General features: G+C 38.8%; 1 protein-coding gene across 1 annotated transcript; it reads left to right on the forward strand.

The window, feature by feature from the left end:
- The first annotated feature begins 4296 nt into the window (after positions 1 to 4296).
- plekho2 (pleckstrin homology domain containing O2) lies at positions 4297 to 22371 on the forward strand. Its single transcript, XM_088922259.1, has 6 exons — positions 4297 to 4767; positions 9575 to 9724; positions 10511 to 10633; positions 15814 to 15918; positions 16595 to 16693; positions 17142 to 22371. Exons 1-6 carry the CDS (start codon positions 4759 to 4761, stop codon positions 18858 to 18860), a joined length of 2205 nt encoding a protein of 734 aa, XP_088778385.1. The 5' UTR covers positions 4297 to 4758; the 3' UTR covers positions 18861 to 22371.
- The last annotated feature ends 880 nt before the right edge of the window (positions 22372 to 23251 follow it).

Here is a 23251-nt window from a genome sequence, read left to right on the forward strand (position 1 = left end):
CCATCAATGTGAAGATGGAAGTATGTACAGTAAATGTCTGCAGTACATCTCCGTTGGTAACCAGACACGACAGCCATGGGGTTAGTCATGATGTCAGAAGCACAAGTTATATTCCTGTTTAGAACAGTTAGAACAGCTGCACTGCTGCAATCATTTAAACAAAAAGTGAATGCCACAACATTGTGCAAGTAAGTCATCCTGAATTATACCATTGAAAAAAATATTCTTGTAATCAAAACAACTCAGTGGCATCCAGATTTTGCACTCTTTAAGGATAGTTGGATAATTAAAAAAATTATAATGAAAAAGACCTTTTTGGCATTAAACCTTCTTGACTCCTGTCTTCATAGACCTCGTGAAATGTATTCAGTAGTGCAGAGGCTGGTTTGCTTTTTCATACTCCTCTTTGTGAGGCTCACCACTCACTCTTTCAATCTCATTCTTGTTCAGAGTAACTGTATTAACTCTTTATTGGGGAAGATGTGCAGAATATACCATTGCTTTTTTCCCGGTGCAACATGATCAGATTCACAACAGCTAAATCTTTTTCTGCAATTAAACTCTATGACACATGACACTACGTGTGGCACGTGCCACTATATACAGTATATTATGTGCTTGTTTATAGCAGGGAACTATGCAAATGAACTTGAAAGGAACACAGTTACTTCAGTGCTGGAAGGTAAAAACAAAAAAACACAACCTTTCTGGGGCAAGCCACCCAGCCATGGTGTGGAAGCCCATACTGTCTCTTCTTTCATGAAATGGCTGAATCAAATCAAATCAGTTCACCGCCCTTCACAAAAAGAGCCAGATGAGCCAGATAACCTTTCTTATGTTCTTACAGGGTTGTGCTAATTTTAAGTAAATTAACCACTTTGACGGGAGGTTCCTTTTGTGTCTTTTTTGTTAAATGGGAAATGCATTTGGGACTTTCAGAAGGAAACCGTTAACTCCACTAACTTCCCTTTATTGGTTTTTCTTCACAGTTCAGAACATGGACATAACACTTCTCTCCAAATAACAGGGAAGCCTCAAAGGCACTCACCACGCCTACCAGGAAGCCCCAAGCTGCAAGTCTGACTTTCTTTACAAACGGTATTAAAAACTTGAGCATACAAATGCAGAAAAAAACCTCAGGCTTCAGACAGCTGCCTTGACAAAAGTAAATATCAAGTCCTTGTGGTGAACTGTATTTATAAAATCATTTGTTTCTTTATATTGCATAGGGTTAGCATGCAAACAACTGTCTCCTTCTTTGGCAGGCTTCTGACAACTGTATGACATGCTCTTCACATATCCTCCAATGAGAGGGCAGGCTTGTGTAGTGCTGGAAAGAGGATGAAGGACTTGCTTTCTTTCACAGACGCGATCATCTGTTTCACAGGCTGTTTCAATTCCGACGCAGATATTTATGTTGAAACCTTGGCTGAAACTTCCAGGGCTCCAAATCCCATGGCCAATTGTTTTTACAGTACTAAAAACCTTTTCTAAAGGAAACAAACTGCGTGGTGTTTCCGAAGGAAGCCGGGCGCTTGGGCAAGGAGGACAAGATGACAGCAAATAAATATTCAGACTTCCCCTATATCTAGTGCTGGGAAGAAGTGTGGAGTTTTGTTTGTATCCTGCCTTGCGCCCATTGCTTGCCCAGACAGATTCCGGCTGCCCCACCACCCTGGATTGGATAAAATGGTTGGAAAATGGATGGATGTTTATCAATTTATTTTGCAATAACAGCAGACTTTGATTAGATATCGATTTAGGATGTGTATCCCTTCCAACTTTTATACTCTAAAGATATAAAGATACAGTATACTCTAAAGATATTGTGTATATTGATCATCTGAAGATTAAAGGAGAATTTCTCCTCTGCGAGTGACAATCTGCAAACGCCCCTGTGGATTATCATGGGCTCTTCAAAAACGCTTATGCTCTTGCAAGAAAGCAGAAAGAAACTCCTTTCCTATTAATTACTGTCATTGCACATACTTCTACCTTAAACTGCTGTTTTCTTTCATTTGCTTTTCTCTTAGGTGTTGCATGAATTTAGATGCATTTTCACTTCTTCCTTAGCATCTTGCATGTTTCTGGTTCACCTACTGTAACTAAATGAGCCCTAAAGGAACACTGGCCATTTACTCACTTCCTACAAAACTAGCCCATATCTCCATTGCAGTTACTTTTGCTCTATACTGTAACATACAGGACCAGGAAGTCTTGGAATGAATGTTCCATTCCAGAACATACAATAATCTGTGAACATGGCAGCTTGTGGTACTTTGAAGTTACCAGCATCTCAAACCAACAGATGTTAAAATGAAATCTGCAGGAAGCACCAGCAGTGACCCTGACAAAACTTCCACACTTTTCAGGACTGCTACAAGACAAGACCGGAAAAAAAAAAAAAGAAACAAATCAGAATTCTATTAAAATAACGCAATAAAGAAGATAAACTCAATTGTGATAACTTCTTTTTTATTGCTTGTGTTCCAAGATCACTCAAACAGATTTAATCAATGTCTCATTTAAACAGCAGTTGTTGTTAGTGACAGGTATTCTCTAAACAACGCAGACATGCCAGAGAAGCTCGTTATGTCCCAAAGGTGATGGCATTTGATTGTTTTCTAATAAAATAAGTACCCACTTTTCAACTTATTCGTCGAAAGGCAGATTTTTGCTGCTGAGAAAAGCCCATTACGGCATCGTGTACCGCAGTCGCATGGAGAACGCTATAATTTCTTGCATGAAAAGAAATATGCACTTGAATTCTGAATTTCAGGAAGGGGGTGATTTGAAGGCCCATTTTTACAGCGTCCAATTTAAAGATTATTTGTCTTATTCACCACATCTAAGGTGAAGCTTTGAAGACGAACAGGGCGAGGTCTCATGAGGATCACTTTGAGAGGTTATGGGTTTGAATTCTGCCTTGAGCCTGTTCTTGCCAGCATTGAACCTTCATTCCAACTCTGAATAAAGAAGGCCATTACTTCACGAGGATAAGAAAAGAAACCAATGGATTTTTACGATGATTTGGAGCTACTGAAAAGAGGCACTCCAACAATTAATACTTCCAAGTAGAAATGAAAACAACACTGGTGTTCACAATCTATGAAAGGAGAAGAATCCTATATCTGTACGATTCTGAGGTTCTTTTCTCATATAATTTAGTCCTACTCTACATAAAAATAGGTACTACCAAGATCTACAGTACATTCTTTGCAGACTTTAAACATGGGAACAGAAAATGCTCTTTGTATAAAACAGGACAATGGATATTAAGGCGAGGCTTTGTGAAAACTGAATAATGGACATACAGTAGTAGCTTCAATCATATCTGTCACAGCTACAGGCAGCAGTTGAAGCTGTTGGTGTGAAGGTATAATCAAAAATGCAGTACAGTTTATATATGTTCAGAGATGTTTTTCTCTGGGAAATGTTTTAATCTCATTTGAATGAAGCATCATTTGAAGGTTGAGTACATGATTTTTACATGATATTATGATATTAGTACAAATAATTATGAAGAAGAGGGTTATCATTGTGCACACATACTGTAGAACCCATTTTTATTGTTGTGTATATTGATCATCTGAAGATTAAAGGTTCAGAAAACAGGAAGCATCTAAGACTGAACATACATTGTCTGTAAATGAAATAGGCAATCAGTAATTCTGGGCTTATATCCCACATGGAAAGATTGTGCTTGACTCTGCACCTTAAAATTAGGCCTTGATATCTTCTTAATAAGTGTTCCTAAACATTCCTGAATTGCTTTATTGATGAGAGCCCCCAAAAGACAATCTGTATGTACGATTCATTGTACATGCACTATAGCTAATGTTATAAAGTTTTCGATAGTCCATAAAAGGTGTGAAAAGACAAACGCATCTGTATTTCCTGTTCACAACTCTGCCCTCTACGATCCGAAACTAAACATGACGAGGTGACAGAAATATACCCAAAAGTTCATGTTGCGCGCAGAAGCGTGCAGGATGATGTGTCGCTAATTGTGTGTACATCGGTAATTACGTGTTCAGAAGAGCACCACCTAGAATTAAAGAAGTATGATAATGTTGAGATCTTTGTCGAGGGTTGGCGATAGCGCAAGAGCAATATGAAATGCACCAAAATTAAGTGCAAGTACAGTAATAGATGAGGATTAAATGTCCCGCATTTTAATTAAGACTCAGCTACGGTTGGTCATAAGTTGCTGGACAATCCTCCTACAAGTGCTATAGAACTTCGCCTTATAAGGACGGATGTCGCATTCATTTAATTTTGTAGCGCTTTTTCGTTTCCTTGAAGTACTGCAGCTTTCTGCTTGCGGCATCTGATAAACTTCCTCCGGAGTTTTTCGTGTGTAGAATCTGATGCTATTCCGTGCCCGTTTAGAAACACAACCTGGTGTGTACGAGTAAAAGACGATATTTTATAGATCAGCAGTATGCAACTCCCCTACTCGGAAGATTCTCTTCCATCTAAGAAACAGCTGTCTGCTTGAACTGGGACTTTACCGGAAACCAAACTTTTTTTCTGAACTTGTTTCGTAGCAGCGAGTCAAAAGAGGAAAAAGAAAAGAAGAAAAGATTCGGCGCTGAAACTTTACAGTTCCCCGTTATTTGTTTCTTTCCCTGCGTCATGGTGGATATGAAAAGGTGGACGTTTAAAATAAGAGAAATATTTTGTATTTTCTGAGAGATAAAGTCGTCTTCGAGTGCTTTTCCTCCAGACATAGCGGATCTTGGTCTCCTTCTTATCATGGAAGATGTGAGTATATGCTGCCCGCATTGGGCTCAGTTAGTTAGTGGTACCGGGCTACGTGAAGTTTGGTCGTGTACTTTTTGCACGTCGGATTTTCTTCGGGAAACTAATATCGTAGTTAAACCTTTTTCCCCGGTGCTAACTGTTAACTACCCGAAAACTCTCTGTGGGCTGTACACCGGACTGCAAAAGGCATTTTGAGCTTGTCTTTCCATTTCTAATAAATCCCTGTAAGAAACTGTCCTTGTGCTGCGCAGGTCTTGCACATCAAGAACGTGGCTAATGAACAAATAATGAATAGTTATGTACCAGAACCCTGAAGCGTTACAGTTATTTCATAAAAATGGTTGACAGTAGTGGACAATAGAAAATGGGTTGTGGAGGGACAATTACATGTGCAACAGCTCATTTTTTATTGAAGGTTTAATATTATGTAGCAATTTTGATAAACAGATGAACGCGTCCAGCTATATGTATATGATTTTATGAACTGTGTTCTGTATATAAATTAACAGAAAATGAATTTCATGCAGCTCGGCTGTTTAAATATAAAACCATAATTAGTAACAGTAACTTTTCTGATTTGTATTTTATTATTGCTGTTTTTTTATACATTGTCGTTGAACAAAGTCAGACAGCAAAGTCAGGTGACAAAAAACATATCAGCACAGATTTCATATTTTACTGATGGCCAACCCTGCTGGTGTTTAGCACTGTCAGAGCCAGCTGTCACTCTGTCAGTCTGTCTGCAGCATTCCCGCCGCCACCAGCCCGGAGATCAGAAAGCCCCACAGTACCCCGATACTTTGTAATGCTTGCTTGCAGCTAATCCATCATTATGGCCATAGAGATACAGACAGGAAACAGGGGAGGCGCGGCACATATACTGTTCGAAAATAAGCAATATAAATGAAGTTGCTGGTGAGTGCATGAGATAACAACTCAGCTTTAAGTCCCCATCTTTGTTCGCCCCTTAAAAGAGTGGGTTTAAAGCCGTCCTTGCGTCTCTGATTAGCCATTAATCAGGCCCTATTAACATACGATTGAGTTGTAACATTTATTGTGGCGTTGCAGTATACTGAAACGCGTTATAAAAACGCATCAAAGGCATGGTACTGTTGTGAATGTATTTTTTTAGAAGTTAAAAGGTCAGCCCACTCAGGTACAAATGAAGGTGCGGCTGTTTATGGGTCTCACATCACTGATCCAGACTTGGCTCTTAAATTAAACATGATATCCAGTCTCCACACATAAAACCTTTTAGTTTTTGTTGAGGTTTCATGACAAGCAGAGAGAGCTTTCTTGAGGGAGATGGATGAGCGTGTCTGACTATGAGGCAGATTTAAGAATGGCTTTTGTCTTGCCTTGGGCTGTGTTTGTTGAAGCACAGCGTATTGTGGAAGTTTGCATCCAGTGCAAGGGAACTAATTGAAAAGTAAAACAGGAACTATCATATTTTGGCATGGTAGATTCGAATACTGTAAATGATATCCTGAGAGACTGTCTTACAGTTCAAACGAGATCCCTTCACCTACCTGGGGGAATAGATGAACAGTAAAACACTTTAAACTTGGTGACTTAATGAAGTAAATCCTTTCTTCAATGACTGTAAGGTTAATTTTGCCTTATTTTTGTATATCATCATCAATTTTACAAACTCAAGTTAGGCAATCAGTTTTGAGGCCTAATTATTGGATCTTTATAAATGCTGATTTTTTACACTGCATTATTTTAGTTTGCAAAATAAATCTTGTTTCTTGAGTTTTCGACTTTGCGGGTAATTTTATACACTTAAGCTATAGTTCCAGAAAATACAGATTGTACGTTTTATACTGACATCAACCACTGATTGTTCCTGGGCTACAAAGAATTACTGTGTATATCTGACCACTTTATGAATGGGCTTTTCTTCAGCATTTTTACATTACATTAAACTTCTCTTTCCCAGTATGTGAATCTCCAAATGTATACTGAAATGTAATGTAATATTTTAAATATAACTGACTTCTAACCTTTCATTGCTGTGTATTTAAACAACAAAATGCTTCTTTTTACAGTCCTAACAACTTCACACCAAATCATTACCAAATTTCACATCATTTTGTAAAGTATAACATTTTTTGAACAATTTGAACCCAGCCTGCTTTCCATGTTAATTTTTTTAAGGGTGATGTTTAGTCATGAGCGATAACTTGATGGAATCGGTTTTGCAGAGCATTCTGAGACACAGACCAGCTGCCTGCCATCACAGTGCATTTCAGATGTGGGCCTTATGGTGTGGGTGGGGTTTATTTACTGCGAGGGCTTTGCTAAATGAAGACACACACATGTTGGCGGCCCTCCCATCTTCCTCGGTCAGCTGGTGTGTGTGGACCACAAATTCCGCCATGATTTTCTCCCTCTGTCTCAGACTCGCGTCTGGGGACTCGGTCACTCGTGGATTTGCTTTAAGAAACTGCCCCAGTCTTGATAACTAATGGATTATTCATCTTTAAACATAAAAGAGGAAAGAAACTTCTAAGGAAAGAAAGCATATGGATTAAAAATGTTGGCCTCACTTTGACCGTTTTTCCAAAATGAAGGCATGTGCTTACGTGAAAGATAGTTTTATTGCATATTTATGGCCAGTCTGAATTATTACCATTTATTTTAGGCTCTTATACCCTAGAAGTGAAATACACCATTTTAGATTAAGGTTGGCAACACACTGTATATTGCAGTATATGGATAAAAACAGTCCAGTTTTAACCCCTGTGACACTGGTACAGCCAATGGAGTACAATACGTGTTAATATTAAAACAGACACTAAAGTTTTATAACTTTTTCCACTGTACTGCATTTCTGGTTGGACTTTTGGCTGCTCTGAAACTTCCTTGTATTGAGAGATATTTTGAAGCCTCAGAATTTCTCTTATTTAGCTACAGTCTGAGTGACGGGGTACTTGACTGCTGTTTCCTCCCCCCTGATTAGTAGCCCTGTGAAAACAGGATCACACGGACTTTGAGGCACACAACAGGCTGGTCAAGGCAGCAAAGGGTCAGTGCTCAGAAGGTTTTAAATGTATCACAGATGCAACTTGTTTTTTCTGCAGCTGATTTTATATGGAACACGTGTGAGCTGAGGAATATCTGTGCTTTTGCCAAAAAACTTGCTTTTGTTTTTCATTTCAAAATGCGTATTTGTGACAGGAATTCCACTGTATGTCACAGAAATGAAAACTCTGTGATTCTTATGAATGAAAATATTTCACATGGTTCAGATACGTCCAGATTGAATCTATTCATTTATTTATTAGAGAAACGTTAAGGATCACAGAAAGCAAATTCTTATTTTGCCGATAATCATTTAAGCACTTCTAGAAGAAGCACTTTCTTAAACAGCAAAACATGGTTTAGATGTATTCCAAACTGCCAATTAATTTAGCAACACTCCTTTTCTGTCTGAACTCGGCTTTGGGGTAAAGCCTATATTGGGCAATACATCATAGCTTTTGCTTTTATATGACCAATAAAAATTGTTTTCTTAATGCTAAGGGCTAGGCATTTTTTGAAAGGTTTTGTTTTTTGTGTGTGTAAACCTTTATTAATTCCATCATGCCTAATGTGGGGACCAGCAGTGTTCCTGCTATAAAAAGCTGCGCTCAGCTGTTTGAGAATATGATTTTCTGCACCACGCCCAGACAATGCCTGGATTAATATTTTAACCATGTATTTTTCTTCCCGTGGGTGGCGAGAAATGTTCAATTTCCCTGCACTGACATGGGAAAAACTAAGCTCAGTCACACTCTACCCCTCTTCATTAGTGATCCCCTCACAGGGTGCTGGCTGCTGACTTGTATCCAGACTGCTCTGAGTTTCTTTTTAGAACAAGAATGCATGATCTTTGCAGCATTAGAAGTCTACTATTTTTTTATTCCAAGCACTTTCCTCCTGAATGCCTGCAGCGTTACAGCAGCACAGAAGTCTCCCAATGGCTAGCAAGCCCAGTGAAAGTGGAAAAACAGCTAACTTGACCCTTAATAAGATATCCTGTGGAATTTCCTTGTATAGTTAGGAAAGACTGGGATTTCAGCCAAGTATCTAAAGGTACTTGTAATTTTCTTTCGGAACTAAAGAGAATTACACAATGAACCATTAATGAATCTATATTCCCATCTGCTGTTGATAGCTGTTTCATACTTCTGCCTTTTTCCGTGCGTTGTGATGTGAAAATTGGGGAACTTACAGGAGCATTTGTTTCCTGTCTAATTTTTTCAAGTTCGCTTGGCGTAGGATACGCCCAGCTGAATCTGCAGGTTTTGCTAATATGTTCTCAAAAGGCCTCTTAGTATGTAAAGGGCTGACCGCTGTTTAGAAGACTAAACAGCACGACAATTTCTCCAGAAATTTGTCTTTGTGTACTTTGGGATTTCCTGAATAATATTGACTGTGTACCAGATACTGTCCCAAGGTTATGAAATACTTCTGAATGGCATAAGGTCTCAAGGAGCAACTGTCATAATACCGTAGGTGGGTTAAAGCTGAATATGAAATAAATGTCTGGGGGAAGAAAAGGTTTTAACAATCTAAATTTAGCAGCCTTGCACTGATGCTTCGTTTTTACAGTATCAGGCAAAGGAAATATCAGACCTGACAACCCACTTAGTTTCACTTAGCTCTCCTGCCTGTTGCAAAGCAGAAACATCTTGTCAGGGTATTGGGTTTTTGCTGGGACTGTTGTGGTGCACTTCATTTGCCAGATTCCAGTTATGCACGCTTTTCTGAGCACACTAATTGATTATTGTCCCCTGCTGTATTCCTCCGTCTGGTACAGGATGGGAAGGAGCAGAAGGAACAGCCTAAAGCTGTGAAGGTTCCAGAGAAGGCTGGCTGGATCAAGAAGTCCTCTGGGAAGATTTTGGGGACATACAAGGATCGCTACATTCAGTTGGAGAGGACAGAGATACTGGTCTATGACAATGAGGTAAATCAGACATTAAATCATTTGTTGCATGTTATGCTTGAAAGAAAAATCTGTTGCTATGACAGTCATGTGTTGATAGTTTTATATTAAAAATGAACAAACTGGTTACTCTTTTTAGATAATAAGCCAGGAAAGCTGACATCCTTGATAAATTGCTCCATGTCTAGAACCAGCTGCAAGTAATGAGGAAATTAAGTCATTTTATCATAAAAAGTATGAATATTTCAAAGTCGTAGCACTTGCCATTTTCATTGCATTGGGTGCTTTTTCTTAGTGAGATTAATTGTCCTGCTGCCTGCACATTGTACATTGTCACAGTTGTTTGTCCAAATGAGATGTTCAAGGACATTGTGTGTTACTGAGCCACAGCTTGGCAGTGTGCAGTACAGGTCTTAGTTCTACACCTCAGCATCTGAAATGCATGATTGTGGAAGGCTTATTTGCCCTTTTGAAGTTATTTCTTAAACCTTTAATTTGTGGTAAAATCTATACTGAGACTCTGATCTTTGTGGGCTGACAGTCATTATTACTCTATATATAATCTTTTAAAACAGGATAGTTACAAAGTCAAGAGAGCGGTATAAAACCAACTGTTCTTTTCTACAGACATGCAGAGTTCAGTTATGTCTAGTTAGTTTGATATATAGCTCTCCCAGTCACTTCCAAAGGTTATAACAATAGTGCAAGGTTTATTTAAGTTAAATAACAATGTTATCAGCCATTTGGCTCATTTCAGAGGCATCATTTTGGACAGAATCTAATCAAGATGCATCCTCTTTTGTGCAGGACTTGAAGAACTGCATGGAAAAAGTTGACCTGGAGAACTATGATAAATGTCATGAGCTACGGAGTGCTTTTAAAAAGAGAAACAGGTTAATTTTAATTCGAGCCCCCAAATCTGGGAGTAAGGTAAGTGTCAGCTCTCTGCTTTAGCTCGGCTGTCTGTCCTTGGGATTGGCAGTCTATGGTGTTTGCTTGTGTGTTTAGGTCTTTTGAAGATATACCCATAAACACTCCTAGATGAAACACTTGGATTAAAACAATAAAAAAATCCTGGTGTTCCATTGGCATTGGTTTAAATGCAGAGAAGTTCTACCCAGGTGAAGCCCCCAACGTCCTGTGCCATCAAACCTTCTCTGCCAGGCAGGTGTCCTTAATACAGGGTAAAGTGAACGAAGTAAAAACAGGAAGTAAAATAGACAATACTCACTGTTTTTCCAGTGGTACAGATTAAAGGTAAAAAATAAAAAAATTACATTTTAAATAGCTGAGCTAGAGGGGAGCGCAACCATGAAGGGAACTTTCTACAGGCAACAGAGAGGAAACAGAAGTGCTGCACAAGATGTCCCTGCTCATTGTACTTTAAAGCCTAGAAAAGACCAGTCACCCTTTATAGGAAGAGCACTTCTATGGTGCAAAAGCCAACATACGGATTATTTCACCTAACCCACACATTGCTTTTAACAGACTCTGTTTTCTAGCAGCTCTTGTTTAGAAAAAAAGTATTTCTGCTCAGTTTATAATTACATTCTGTCATTTTGGGAGTGCTTCCCCTTTTCAAAGATTTGTGTGAAGGGACTGAGACCCATGACAGCAGCTCACCTCTTGTAGCGGCCATTTCTCATCGTTACGGTCACGCGCCTGGATCAGTTTCTACCTGAAGTTCTTGTTTTGGTCCCACGGCCTTCTTGGGCTCAGGCTGGAATGCTTGGTGGCAGAGCCCAGTATGCAAATACTTGTGGTCTTATCAAAACAGCCACAGACCGGCATTCATGTTCTCAGTCCTGTGTGCTGAATTGAAGTGGAGGCAGCAAAACCATTAGGTAGAGAATATCAAAGCTGCCATTCAGTGCTGTTTCAACTGGTGGGGACAGAAACTATAGAGCAGCCTTTAACCTTAATAGCATGCTCTGCTATCTGTTGGTAAGAGGTTGTTTTTAACGAGAAGAATGCAGACACCATTTCATGGTATTTTTGTAAAGATATGAATAGCTCTATATGTCTTTGTGGATGATCGGTCCAGTGACTGCCTGGAACCTCCTTCAGCCACATGGTCTTGTGGCGGCAGTAGATTGTGGCTATCTAGTTCAGAAGGAGGTAAGGTATTATGTTCCACAAATAATCATGTTTTAGAAAACGTCAGCTCTATGCTTTAGGTTATGTTATTTAATACACAGTGTTAGAGCAAAAGGTGGTGCCCAGGTCTTGAAGTGTCAGCACATTTGTCCTAGAAAACAGAATAAAAGAGGACAAATAGAGCACAAACATGTATTAAACCAAAACAATTTTGAGACATTTTTCAAGTTCCACACACTCCAACAATTGAACTAACTCTATTCCCGTGTCAGGAGAGGTTTCTTAATTACCAGTGGCTTGGCCAGATGTTTTCGTATAGTGTGACCAAGTTCATTTGCTAATCAATTATTCAATTAAACCCCCACGAGTTCTCTTACACTCCTATCAAAAGATCTCCCATCAGCCAAGGAAGTAAATCAAAGAAAACCAAAGGAGGGCGTTTTTTTTTCATTCTGTCCTTCCCAAGTGTATGAATAAAAAATCTATAACAAATTTCAACTCTGAATTCAGCATGGCTGACAGTAGCTCCTGTGTTTTCCAAAAGCAGTATGGACATTAGAGAAGTGATCACTGAAATAAACTTATTAATCTAAATCTTAATCTCAAAACAACCACAAACCAGCATTGATGTTCTCAGTCCTGTGTGCTAAATATTGGAATAAAGAATATTGGTTTAGGTGTCCCTTGCCCTTGTGAGTTCTTTTCATCATTAGAAATGAAATGAAAAGTAATTTCAAGCCAGCGCTTCCAAAACAGAGCCTGGCCTGAGCAGTGAAAGAGTGCCTGACACAAGACCGCAGGAACACAATAGCACACCTCTTAGTTTAGCTGGAAGACTAGGCACAGTGCCCTAAATCCAAACTATTGGTAACTCCCTCTGCTGGCATCAAAGAATAGTTTGTTCTTCCCTGCTTATTGGAGCTGCAAGCCTTTCTAAGCAGAAAGAACAGAGGGAGAGCTTGGGCAAGACTGTAATATCAGAAAAAACAAAACAAAAGGTGAAATCATGCATCAGTTTAATTACCTTAAATGTTTCAGGGCAGATTTCCCAGGCTTAGTTGTAATTGTGTTTCCAGCAAGCTTCAGTATTTTCTCAGATAACTAAAATAACTTTTGAATAACAAGGTTAAGATTACAGAGGTCCTTGCAGTTTCTTAAGCATTCCTTGAAAAGCTATAAATCAGTGTTGTTATTCATAGAACAATTTCTCTTTTTTTAAAAAAACTAAGAGTGATCTCATATTTGCATACACAAAATGTTATTTGTATGCAAAGCATTAATTATGTATCACCAGGAACTATGGAATAGTTCTTAGGAGTCTGGACTTGTAAGAAGAAGGTTTTGGGTTCAAATCCCTGGTGGGACTCTTCCTGAGCTGGATTCTTCCCTCAAGCTGATAAAATGACCTGAGCTGATAAAATGACTAGTTCTATAAACAGATGTACAAATGTGCTTTTTATTGGGTAAACATATCAGCCAAATAAACTAACAACTAATTCTGTCTGCCTGTAGCTGTGTTGAGGGAAACGAAAAGCCCAATAAATATCGTACGCTATGTATTTATGATGGAGTTTTTGTTTCTAAAATCCTCTTTATGCATAATAAAATGCCACTGATGTTTTTTTCTAAAATTAAACATGGGGGAAAAACTGTAAAAAGTAAAAAAAGCAACCTAACTGCTAAAAAAATGCCCTATTACTAACAGATGATGAAACAGGGAGTTTGGCAAGCATCCCTGACCCCAGTAGCAAACTGGCTTTTACATGCAGCTTCAAACAGCTGAAAACTATGGATCTTAGCATGTCAGCTTTTCTTTCCTCTGTGGCTCACGGACCAGACTAGGAAATTCTGAATTCAATGCAAGAGAGCAACTGTAGATTTAGGAGACATTAAGATCAAAATAATCCTGGGTGATCTGAAGGGTTGCATAATGAAACCTTAGCAGTTAACAGCTGAAAAAATCTAGAAGTATCAATTTGGGAAAACGATGCCCTGCTAGTATAACAGGTGTTTACATCCTGCTTTGATCCCAAGACTTTGCTCAGCAATAAACCACTGCTATAGCCCAGACCCCACATGCTGTGAAGCTGTAAATTTCAGTTTACTTTTTTTTCAACCACATAAAATGAATTCCAGTAACACTAATTGAAATTCATTATTTTCCGTTGAGGGCAACTGTAACTCTAATGGACCATAACTCTGGCGATGCATTTGTTTTGTGTTTGGAAACGGAGACCCTCAGAGCGAAGCCTCATTCCCAGCTGCCATGCACAAACAGAAACACACAAACGCACACCACCGGGCCTGGGGATCAGAGACCAGCAGGGAAACACACTGCCCTCCCCACACCAGTGCTGCAGAACAATAGGTCACATACAGATAACGGCTATGCATAATAATATTCCTGGAAGATAAATCAAAACAGGATGGCAGCTAATTTATGAGAGGCGAGGTACTCATCTGGAGCCCATCCCCAGTGACACATCCCCAGTGTTGATGTTATCAGTGAGGGGAAAAAACAACTTAGAAAGCCAGAATCAAACAGCTTTACAGTGTAATTGTTTGTATTTAGTAGAGAATTATTAGGTCATGGATATTTTCCCCAGGAGATGGTTGAATTCCCGGCTCTGTTAGATAGGCTCAAAGGATCACACTGTATATTTTCTTTTCTTTTCCATTGTTTCCTGTAGGTGATTTTGTTTGACAAAGTGTTTGTTATCTTCCGTGTTTTTTTTGGACAGTAAGCAGCTTGGTGTAGTGGCTTGAGCAAACAGTTCAAAGGCAGACAAGGCGGTTTGGGTTTTCTCTTCAGCCCTGGACTCAGCGTCCAGTCCGATTGTCAGGCCACTGTAACACCTTGGAGCAGAGCAGAGCCCTAACTACGGCTTTAATTTTCCATGTTTTGTTTTTGCACGTTTGTTCGCCATAAATAAAAGAAGTTCAGTAGTATTATATTTTATTGCAGCTGACACATGCTGACGCAGCTACCTACTTTATATTTGATCAGGTTGCAGGTAGATTCTGAACCTGTGCAAGTTGTGTTGATTCAGTAAATTCTGTACGATCACTTGAGGGAAGCAAAACCGACAAAGTTGGGAGCCATGTGAGAAAAGCTGGATCAAAAATAAATATTTTTGAAAGTGTCTAAAACATTTAATTTTTGTAATCTTGTGAAAAAAAAGATTGCATGAGAAAGTTTACAAGTGAGAGAAGATCATTTGGCCTCTCTAGCTATTCAGCTTGTTAGGATATCCTTGATCCTTTAGACAGAGAAGCCTGTAGAATGTTAACTATACAAATGCAGACTCTGCCTGTATGAATCAATGAAGTATTAATATTAATAAAGCTGATATTTCCCCTGAGACATAGTGCCTGAGTTCTCAGTCAGGAAAGTGTACTGGCAGGAAAAAAATCTGCAAGCTGCACAGACAAAATGAATGGCTAACAAAATATATTTAAGGGCAACCGAACTTGGCTGCCACACAGTGTATTCCTTGGCAACCTCAGAATCAAAGCATAAAGTATTGGCCACTTGTGGCTATGAGGTCATTTAAAAGCAACAAAGGCCTTCTTTACACTGCAGCTCAGTCCCAAAGGCGTCAGCCTGATGTAAGCCCACTTTCTTCCTCTGCTCAGGCTTGCCTGAATCTTAATTACTTACAGCGTATTTCAAATAATTAGTACAATGGAGTCTGCAAACAATATTTATTTCTTAGGAGATTGGTCAGGTCTTGAAATTCAAAGATTACTTTCAAAATGTATATACTGTACCTGTGTACTTGCGCACAGAAATGTTGTTCTTTTATTTAGGCAAAATGTGAAACAGTAAATAGTTCAGCCATCCTAGTGTGCCAGCAGTGTATTATACAAATGGCATTTTTACTTCTGGCAGGGCGCAAGGTGTGAATAGTGTTATTGCAGCTCTATAGTTAGAGGTGGCAGGTGTGAGTTCTTCACCACCATGTCTATTTCGGAAGCTGGATATCTAAAAGCAGTGCCATTGGGGTTTCTAGGTTCACGACATCAAGCTGCAGACTCAGAGTCCTGAGGAGAAGGAAGCCTGGATCAAGGCCTTGAGTGATGGGATCAACAGAGCTAAAAATAAAGTATTTGATGAGGTAAATGTTTCCTCTTTCTTGTGGACATTCTGCATATTTTCGGACTTCAAAAAGTTAGAGTCAGCCCACATTGCTGTTGTACCCACAGTGAATGTAAGCCAAACAAAACCATAGGAGGCCATTTCACTTTGAGTACAAGCCATTAACAGACAATGTTTCAAAGCAGAAGAGAAGACTACAAATTTGAGGAAGCCATCACAACTGTCTTCCTCATTTGATTGCCAGTAGCTTACTGATCCAGAGATCAGGTGAGCTGATCTCTCAATCAGCTGCTTCAACAATTGGACAGTTTGTTCCAGATTCCCCACCACCTTTAGTATAAAGTACTTCCCGATTTCAGTCATAAATATACTCCCTTCTAATCTCTAATGGTGAACCTTGTGTGCTTGATTTATTATTCATCCCGAAACAGGGTTAACCTTATCCTCTGGGTTAGCTATGTGAATAACCTTTTAGGATTTAGTTATATCCTGAAGTCTCTGGACATATTGGTCTCTGACCTAATGGTCACTGTTCAAGGCTAAGGTTAAAAATGTTCAGACAGAGCTTAATGTTGAAGAATTCCTGACCAAAATCAATACGTTACTCACCTTTGCAGTCTCTTGTATTATTATATATTCAATCTCAGAGAAGGACAGAAAGATTCATCCAAACTGTATTTTCTTTGCTTTTTTAGATCAAGGTAGATGAGAGCTGTTCTTTAGAACATGTGACACGCTCAAGGCCTAAAGGGAACCATGGTCGAAGACCTCCAACCAGGATTCATATGAAAGAGGTACATGTATGTCTAAGTAGTTTCCACAACAATACACTGATGAAAGATGGATCTCCAGTTGACATTCAGCTGATCTTCCATTGGTGGTTTTCTTCAAACAAGATTTATTCTAGCAGTCATCCATTTTCCATGCTCAGTTGGTCATTGCAAGTCTGGGAACAGTGCCCTTCTTGATTTTGCCAGACCTGCATGAATCAGGAAGACATAGCTTTGCACAGCACTAGTTTATTTCATTTTGTGGATTAGCACACTAGCGATTCTGGATAACAAACATGTTTCTCAGTCACTAATCAGATGGGTAATTACAAAAACATTTTGTTGCTGTTTCCAAAGTAAGTGACACAACCATGCTTTGGATCATGGGAACAAAACTGCTGCTTCGTTATAGCCCAGAGCACTGTTAGACTTTAACTTACAGAAACATGAACTTGTCCGCTTGATTTTACAGGTTGCCAGTGTGGCATCCGATGGGATTTTGAGGCTTGATCTTGATGCGGTTGACAACACCCCCAATGGAAACCACCCTGTTTTCACTGATGCAAATGATATTAACGAAGTTGGAAAGCCAACTTCTAGTGATGAACCTACTCCTCAGAAGAAAGTCCTGAAACCACCCATGCCTCCTTCTAAAGAAAACAAACTGAGTGTCTTAACTGAGAAGGAGGAATTGAAGGAGGTCTCTCCTGATGGTGATAGTACTGATCCCCTGGCCCCCACAGCGCCTCCAGACAAACTGAGCAGCACATCAGAAGAAGATGGCAGCGCACAGACACCTGCTCCTCCATCACCGCCTGCCAAAGACCTCAAACCACCGATGCCTCCATCTAAAGACAAGAAGCCAGCTCCACCAGCGGACAAGGAGGGTTCAGAGGATTCCCTGGCTGCTGACAACACCGATCAGGGAGGCGAGGAAGCTGAAGATGCGTCTCCTGCCAGTCCACCAGACGAAGTCCTCCAGCCCCAAGAAATCAAAACTAGTCCTCCAGTCTCTGAACTGCAGGAGTCTGCAGAAACTCCTCCTGCCCAGGATGCTTCCTGTCCCCCAACCCCTTCTGCAGATGAGCAGGTTGCGGCTCCCAGCCCTTCTGAAGTGGAGACGGAGGCTACTCCTGCAGCTGGCTCCAGCGCAGAAATGGAAACCCTAAAGCCCTCATCCCCTCCTCCTAAACCCAAATCCCTGTCTCCAGAACCCATCATAAAGAATTCTGCACCTCCTGCTCCTCCCAAGAAAAAACCCCTGAAACCCCTTATCAAGACAACTGCTAGTGATCAACCATCTGATACCGGGGAGGCATCAGGTGTTGTTTGGCTTGCAGAAGCAAAGCAAAAGATTCCGCCTGAAGACAGTGCAACAACTACTCAACCAGATGCACCAGAAAGTGTGAAACCATCCCAACCTAAAGAAGATGGTCCTCTCTCTCAAGAGCCCAATAGTGAAAATGTGGATCTGAAGAGTATGAGAAAGAGCCCTGAGCCTTCAAGTCCTTCTGCAGGCGAACAAGAAGATGTGAAGTCAGACAACAGCACCCACAGCAGCCAATCAGGGGACGAATCTGAAAGTGACAACATGAGGGCTTCAACCACAGCTCTCAGTGGCAGCAGGGAAAATCTGAGTGAAGACAGTGGAGATGAAGACAAAGCGGAAGAGGAGATGGCTTCCAGGCTGGAAGAGGAGCCACGCACCACAGAAAAAGCAAAGGAGATGTGTTTCCAGGATGCAGACAAAGTAGCTTCAGTACAACAACTGGTGCAGAGCAAACGCATCATGCAGCCAAGTCCCCCTCCAGTGCCTCTGAAACGAATATCAAAAGGAAAATTTGCTTCAACGGGAGACTTGTTGTCAGAGTCAGCACAGCAAAGTCCAAAGGAGACTATGAGGGAACTGAATGTAAGTTCTTTGAATACTGATATGAACAAGCTGAAGAATCAAGTATCCTGGGAGCTCGAGAAAACTGAGGAGCTTCTTCAAAAACTGGATGAGAAGAAAACAGCCAAGGGCTCTCAAGGAAACCTGCCCGATGGCCTAGTGCCGCAAGACCCATCTGCAGAGGAAATACTGAACGAAGCTGTGGAAAAGCTCAGGAAAGCAGATGAGTTCTTGAAAGAAGTTCAGAATCTTAAAGAGTCCAACAGCGCAGGTAAAAAGAGCAAGAGAAAAAGCTGGTGACAGTAGACAGTATTTAAAGTCATAAAGTTACATTTATTATTTGTTAGCTGTATTTCCTAACACTGCCTGTAAGGTATTTATATTGCACACACACAGAAATGTTATCCTGTATAAAAGTGATTACTGAAATATATATATATAACAATATCATTTACTGAAAAGTGCAATTGATTCAAACATCTTAATAATGAGGAAGGAAAGGCTGAGAAGGTTGTAAAAATCTCTACTCTATATTGTGTAAAATTTGGTGTAATGTCACCAAATTAATATAATGAAGTGCTAAAAGCAGTTGCTATCAGTCCAATATTTTGTATGACACACACTGAATCCTCAAGAATATTCAGGTTTTCTGTTATATACTGTAATGTAATTTTGATACTTTTCAAATACAGATCAACTGCATGCAAAATTACTCTTGGAATTCAAGGTTGTCTTGGACATGATAAAGCCTTAATGGCTTTTTCCAAGTTATGGGCCAAACACACATATACAGTAATTACAAATTCTGAGGTCTATACTTAAAGAAATTCTCCTCATAAATAAATGCATTAAGATAATGTGACATTTTTAAATTTGCTCTTTCTTTTTCATTTTTCTCTTTTCATTTAAAATATGTAAAAACTGCAGACACATTTTCCTGTGGTAAATTCGTTTTTAAGAAATGAAGGAAGATTTCACAGAAAAATGTTTTTTTTTTCATTAATGCCAGAGACATTCCACGTATTAAGTGAACTCATCCAGGTATTCTTGGAAAACTATGCTGTAGATAAGAAAATTAGTCACGGCTGCCACAGGTATTTTAGAAAAAAAACTTTTCAATGACTGCACTGTTATTTATGTCTTCTCTAAAGCCAAGTCTGAGTATTTGGACTTGATACACAGACATTTTTTCTGCTACACAGCCTGTTCATTTTCTACCCATCAACAGTCACTGGTCTGAATGAGTCAGAAAATATTGTAAATACATTGTACAGTTAAGTGAAGATTTACCTGATTTACTGATTGCATCACTCAGTGATATGGTTTTAAATGTAAAATCAAGGTCTTGTGCCTCTTTGTAACACTGCTGTTGATAACTAATACTGTACAGGTGAGCAAAGCCTAGCCAACTAAATTTATAGCATATCATGTATCATATTCACTTTTATAACTAAGAAAAAATACTTAGTAATTATACAACTGTAATAATCTATAACAAGTTGAGTAGAAATTGTAGTTATTTTAAGCATTAATTAAAAGGTATTTAAAATATTCCAGTGTGGGAGAGTTATAATTATACTAAATTAGTCAATTATGGAGGATAAATAGCACTTCTCTGAGATACATCAGTACTGTATAATGGAGAATGGTAATATGCCAGGTAAAACTAGTATGTGCAGGGAAATAACTGAGCATCTTTTTTTAATAAATCTAATAATTACATATATTTTTTGTATATAATATAAACCATTGTGTCAGATAGTTTTGGTCCATGTTTGGTGATGTGTCTTCAGGCTACAGTCTGGGGGATTCATGTAAAACAGGCACTTGTCAGGACTGACTTTATTTTACAACCATAACATGTAGACCTAAGCAGCATTTTATATAAGATTTATAAATAATCAACAGGAACTGACTGCTTCCTGAATAACTCACAACAAAAATGAGTATTAGTCAAATTGAAAGCTGTTGAAAGAGGAATAAGTTGTCTGCTTATTAAGTTGTGATTGTGAGTTGATAAATACAGTATGTATATACATGTTCATTGGTACTGTGTGTAAAAACCTAGGAATCTCAGCCTAATGCAAGAATTTAATTTTCTATACAGTCACCAATGACAGTGTGGTAAAGTAAACATAGGGCTGCAGGGAACTCTGGTTCCATTACAGGTGCTAAAAGCACTGGCTTCTTAGAGGTTCCTGGCTCACAAGGAGCATTCGTGATCAGCACAATCACTAACCATTTGAAATATAGAGGCTGATTGCATTTGAGATGAATTTGCTGACGCCAGAGCAGCGATGTTTCCATTATGACGTGTTGTGAATGATGTGACTGTGAGAAATGCCAGCTGTGCTGAATTACTACCAAGAAGGCTGTAGAGCAGTTGTAATTAGAGCCTCTGGATTCCTACTGGAGAGGCCTAGAAAATGTGTACTGTTTTTCCATTTAGTACCTCAAGAGTTTTAGTGCATGCTCTGTTATCACTTCACTGAGTTCTCGAATATTAGAGTATCAGAGTACAGTTTTGGAAGTTTTAAGACTCTGGATTGTGTCAATTTCAAGGGCACCTAATTATTAGCTAAAACCCAATTCCAGATGTAAACCTTCAATCTGTGGATAATTTAATCTTTTAACTTCACATTGCCCTTATGGATGCATAATGTGATACTGTATTTAATTATCAAGATTTATTTCCCATTTTACCGTGGAACTGTTCTTTTAAACCCTCTCTCTGTACAAAGACAGAGAATAATTTGTGGAATTTGATTTGATCTGTAATCTTTGTCAAAAGGCACAGTTTATCTTCCACTTCAGATTTTAAAGCAAGGGTGACACCTGATCTTATGTTACTGTGTGTGAGATAAATACAATCTATAATAAACTGTATAATGAAGTGAAGACTATGAACAGAGTAGTCCATACTGCAAGGATGGGAGATTCCAGCTGTTTCTGGTTTTATGACAGTAAGGAAGGTTAGTAAAATGTCTTAATCTACTGATTCATTGTGGGTAATTGTATTTTTGCTTTTTCTCCTGTTCCCCCTGTTACATCAGAATCAGTTCTTGGTTGTTCTTGTTTCATTCCAGACAGAGGGAACTGGGAAATGGTACTGTCATGCTCACTTTCACATCTGGGGAGTGATTTGGAGCTGTGTGTTTTATCGTTTTTAAAAATATGAGCTTTGTTTTTTGTCCCATGAATTGACTCTTTTGCCTTTAAGAGAATGGTTTCGTCCTGAGTTTACCCTATTCTCAGTGAAAGCCACTAGTGTTTTCAGCCATTTTGAAACATTCACTTACACATACTGTATTACTCAAGATACATTCTGTTTTCAGAATGGGTGGTTGAACTTCACAGTAGGAGTGCAAATATGTTTCAGGTCATTTCTTTTTTTTTCTTTTTAGAAATACAGCATATTTATAATTTCATTTTTTAAAATAGTGACATATTTTCAATTCCATGACATAACCTCAGGATATACCATGTTTATGTTTACCCTTGTAAATAATCAAAGTTGAAGATAAATGATTAAGAAGAATTTGTTCAGACAACTATATAGTGAGCATGGCTTAAATTATCTGGCTTTATAGATTAGAACAGGCTAAAGCCTTAAAGCCTAAAATCAAATTGAAAAAAACATGAATTGGTTGGTTATTTTATTAAAATATTTATTTTAATGTTTTCTTTTCATTTTGTAATATATTGTAAAAAGCACTTACTATTAATAAGATTTTATTTGCCTTTAGCAATTCTGCGAAAAAATGTTGCTATGGAAAGCATGTCTTAATAAAGATAACCTTGTTTACACCGAGATTTCTTTGCTTCTGTTCATAATGGAATAATACTTGCAAGGTCTTTCTGCAGAGCTAACATTGTCCCTGTAGGCTTCCTTCATGCATACATTTGAGTTTCCCATTTAAAAAAACACATTTAAAAATGGTTCCGCTTTTGTTAATAGCAAAAGAAGAAACACTGTTTCTATAAGCTACCCTGTGAAAAAAAGGAACAAAAGGCTCAATAGTCAGAGTTTACCCACACCAACAAATACGTCCTCATGATACAGTAAGTGCAGAATGTGCAAAAACAAAGGTATGCTTTTATTTTATGTGTAAGAATAAGTTCTGCACTCTGATCTTACACAAAATGGAACCACTTCCAACAATGACATTAATTTGGTACTCTGTGTAAACAATGGGGAGAAGAATAAACTAAGTAGATGATAAGAAACTAACAAGCATTTTTTTTTGTAGAGGAATAGGTGTGGAATCAGATAAAAACAGCTTTGGTCTGTGGTGCCAATCAATCATTATACAGCAGTAATAAAATCCTCCTGAGACTGATCTACTGTTACTACACTGCTAAAACATGTACGAAAATCTGTATGATAATTCGTATTCTCAACAATATGTTAAGGTACTCCAGTGCGTGAGTCATGAGTTTCTGTTTAAATTCCTGTAGCACCATCCATGTGAAGGAGACTTACAATGATAAAAACAAGATTACAGCACTAATTTAGATCCTTCTCACTAAGGATTTCAGCTTGGCCCATAAGATGCAATCTTCCTTTCCTATCTGACATATAGTCCTCTGAATCTGGGTGTCTGATTAGCTGCTCAGAGGCTATAATGAGCAAGATGAGAGATGTGAATTCTTTATAGCTTAATATACGGCAATTACAGGATCAGTTTTAA

The sequence above is a fragment of the Atractosteus spatula genome, chromosome 7 (assembly GCF_055471065.1).
Source record: "Atractosteus spatula isolate fAtrSpa1 chromosome 7, fAtrSpa1.hap1, whole genome shotgun sequence".
In the NCBI taxonomy this organism is placed as follows: Eukaryota; Metazoa; Chordata; class Actinopteri; order Semionotiformes; family Lepisosteidae; genus Atractosteus; species Atractosteus spatula.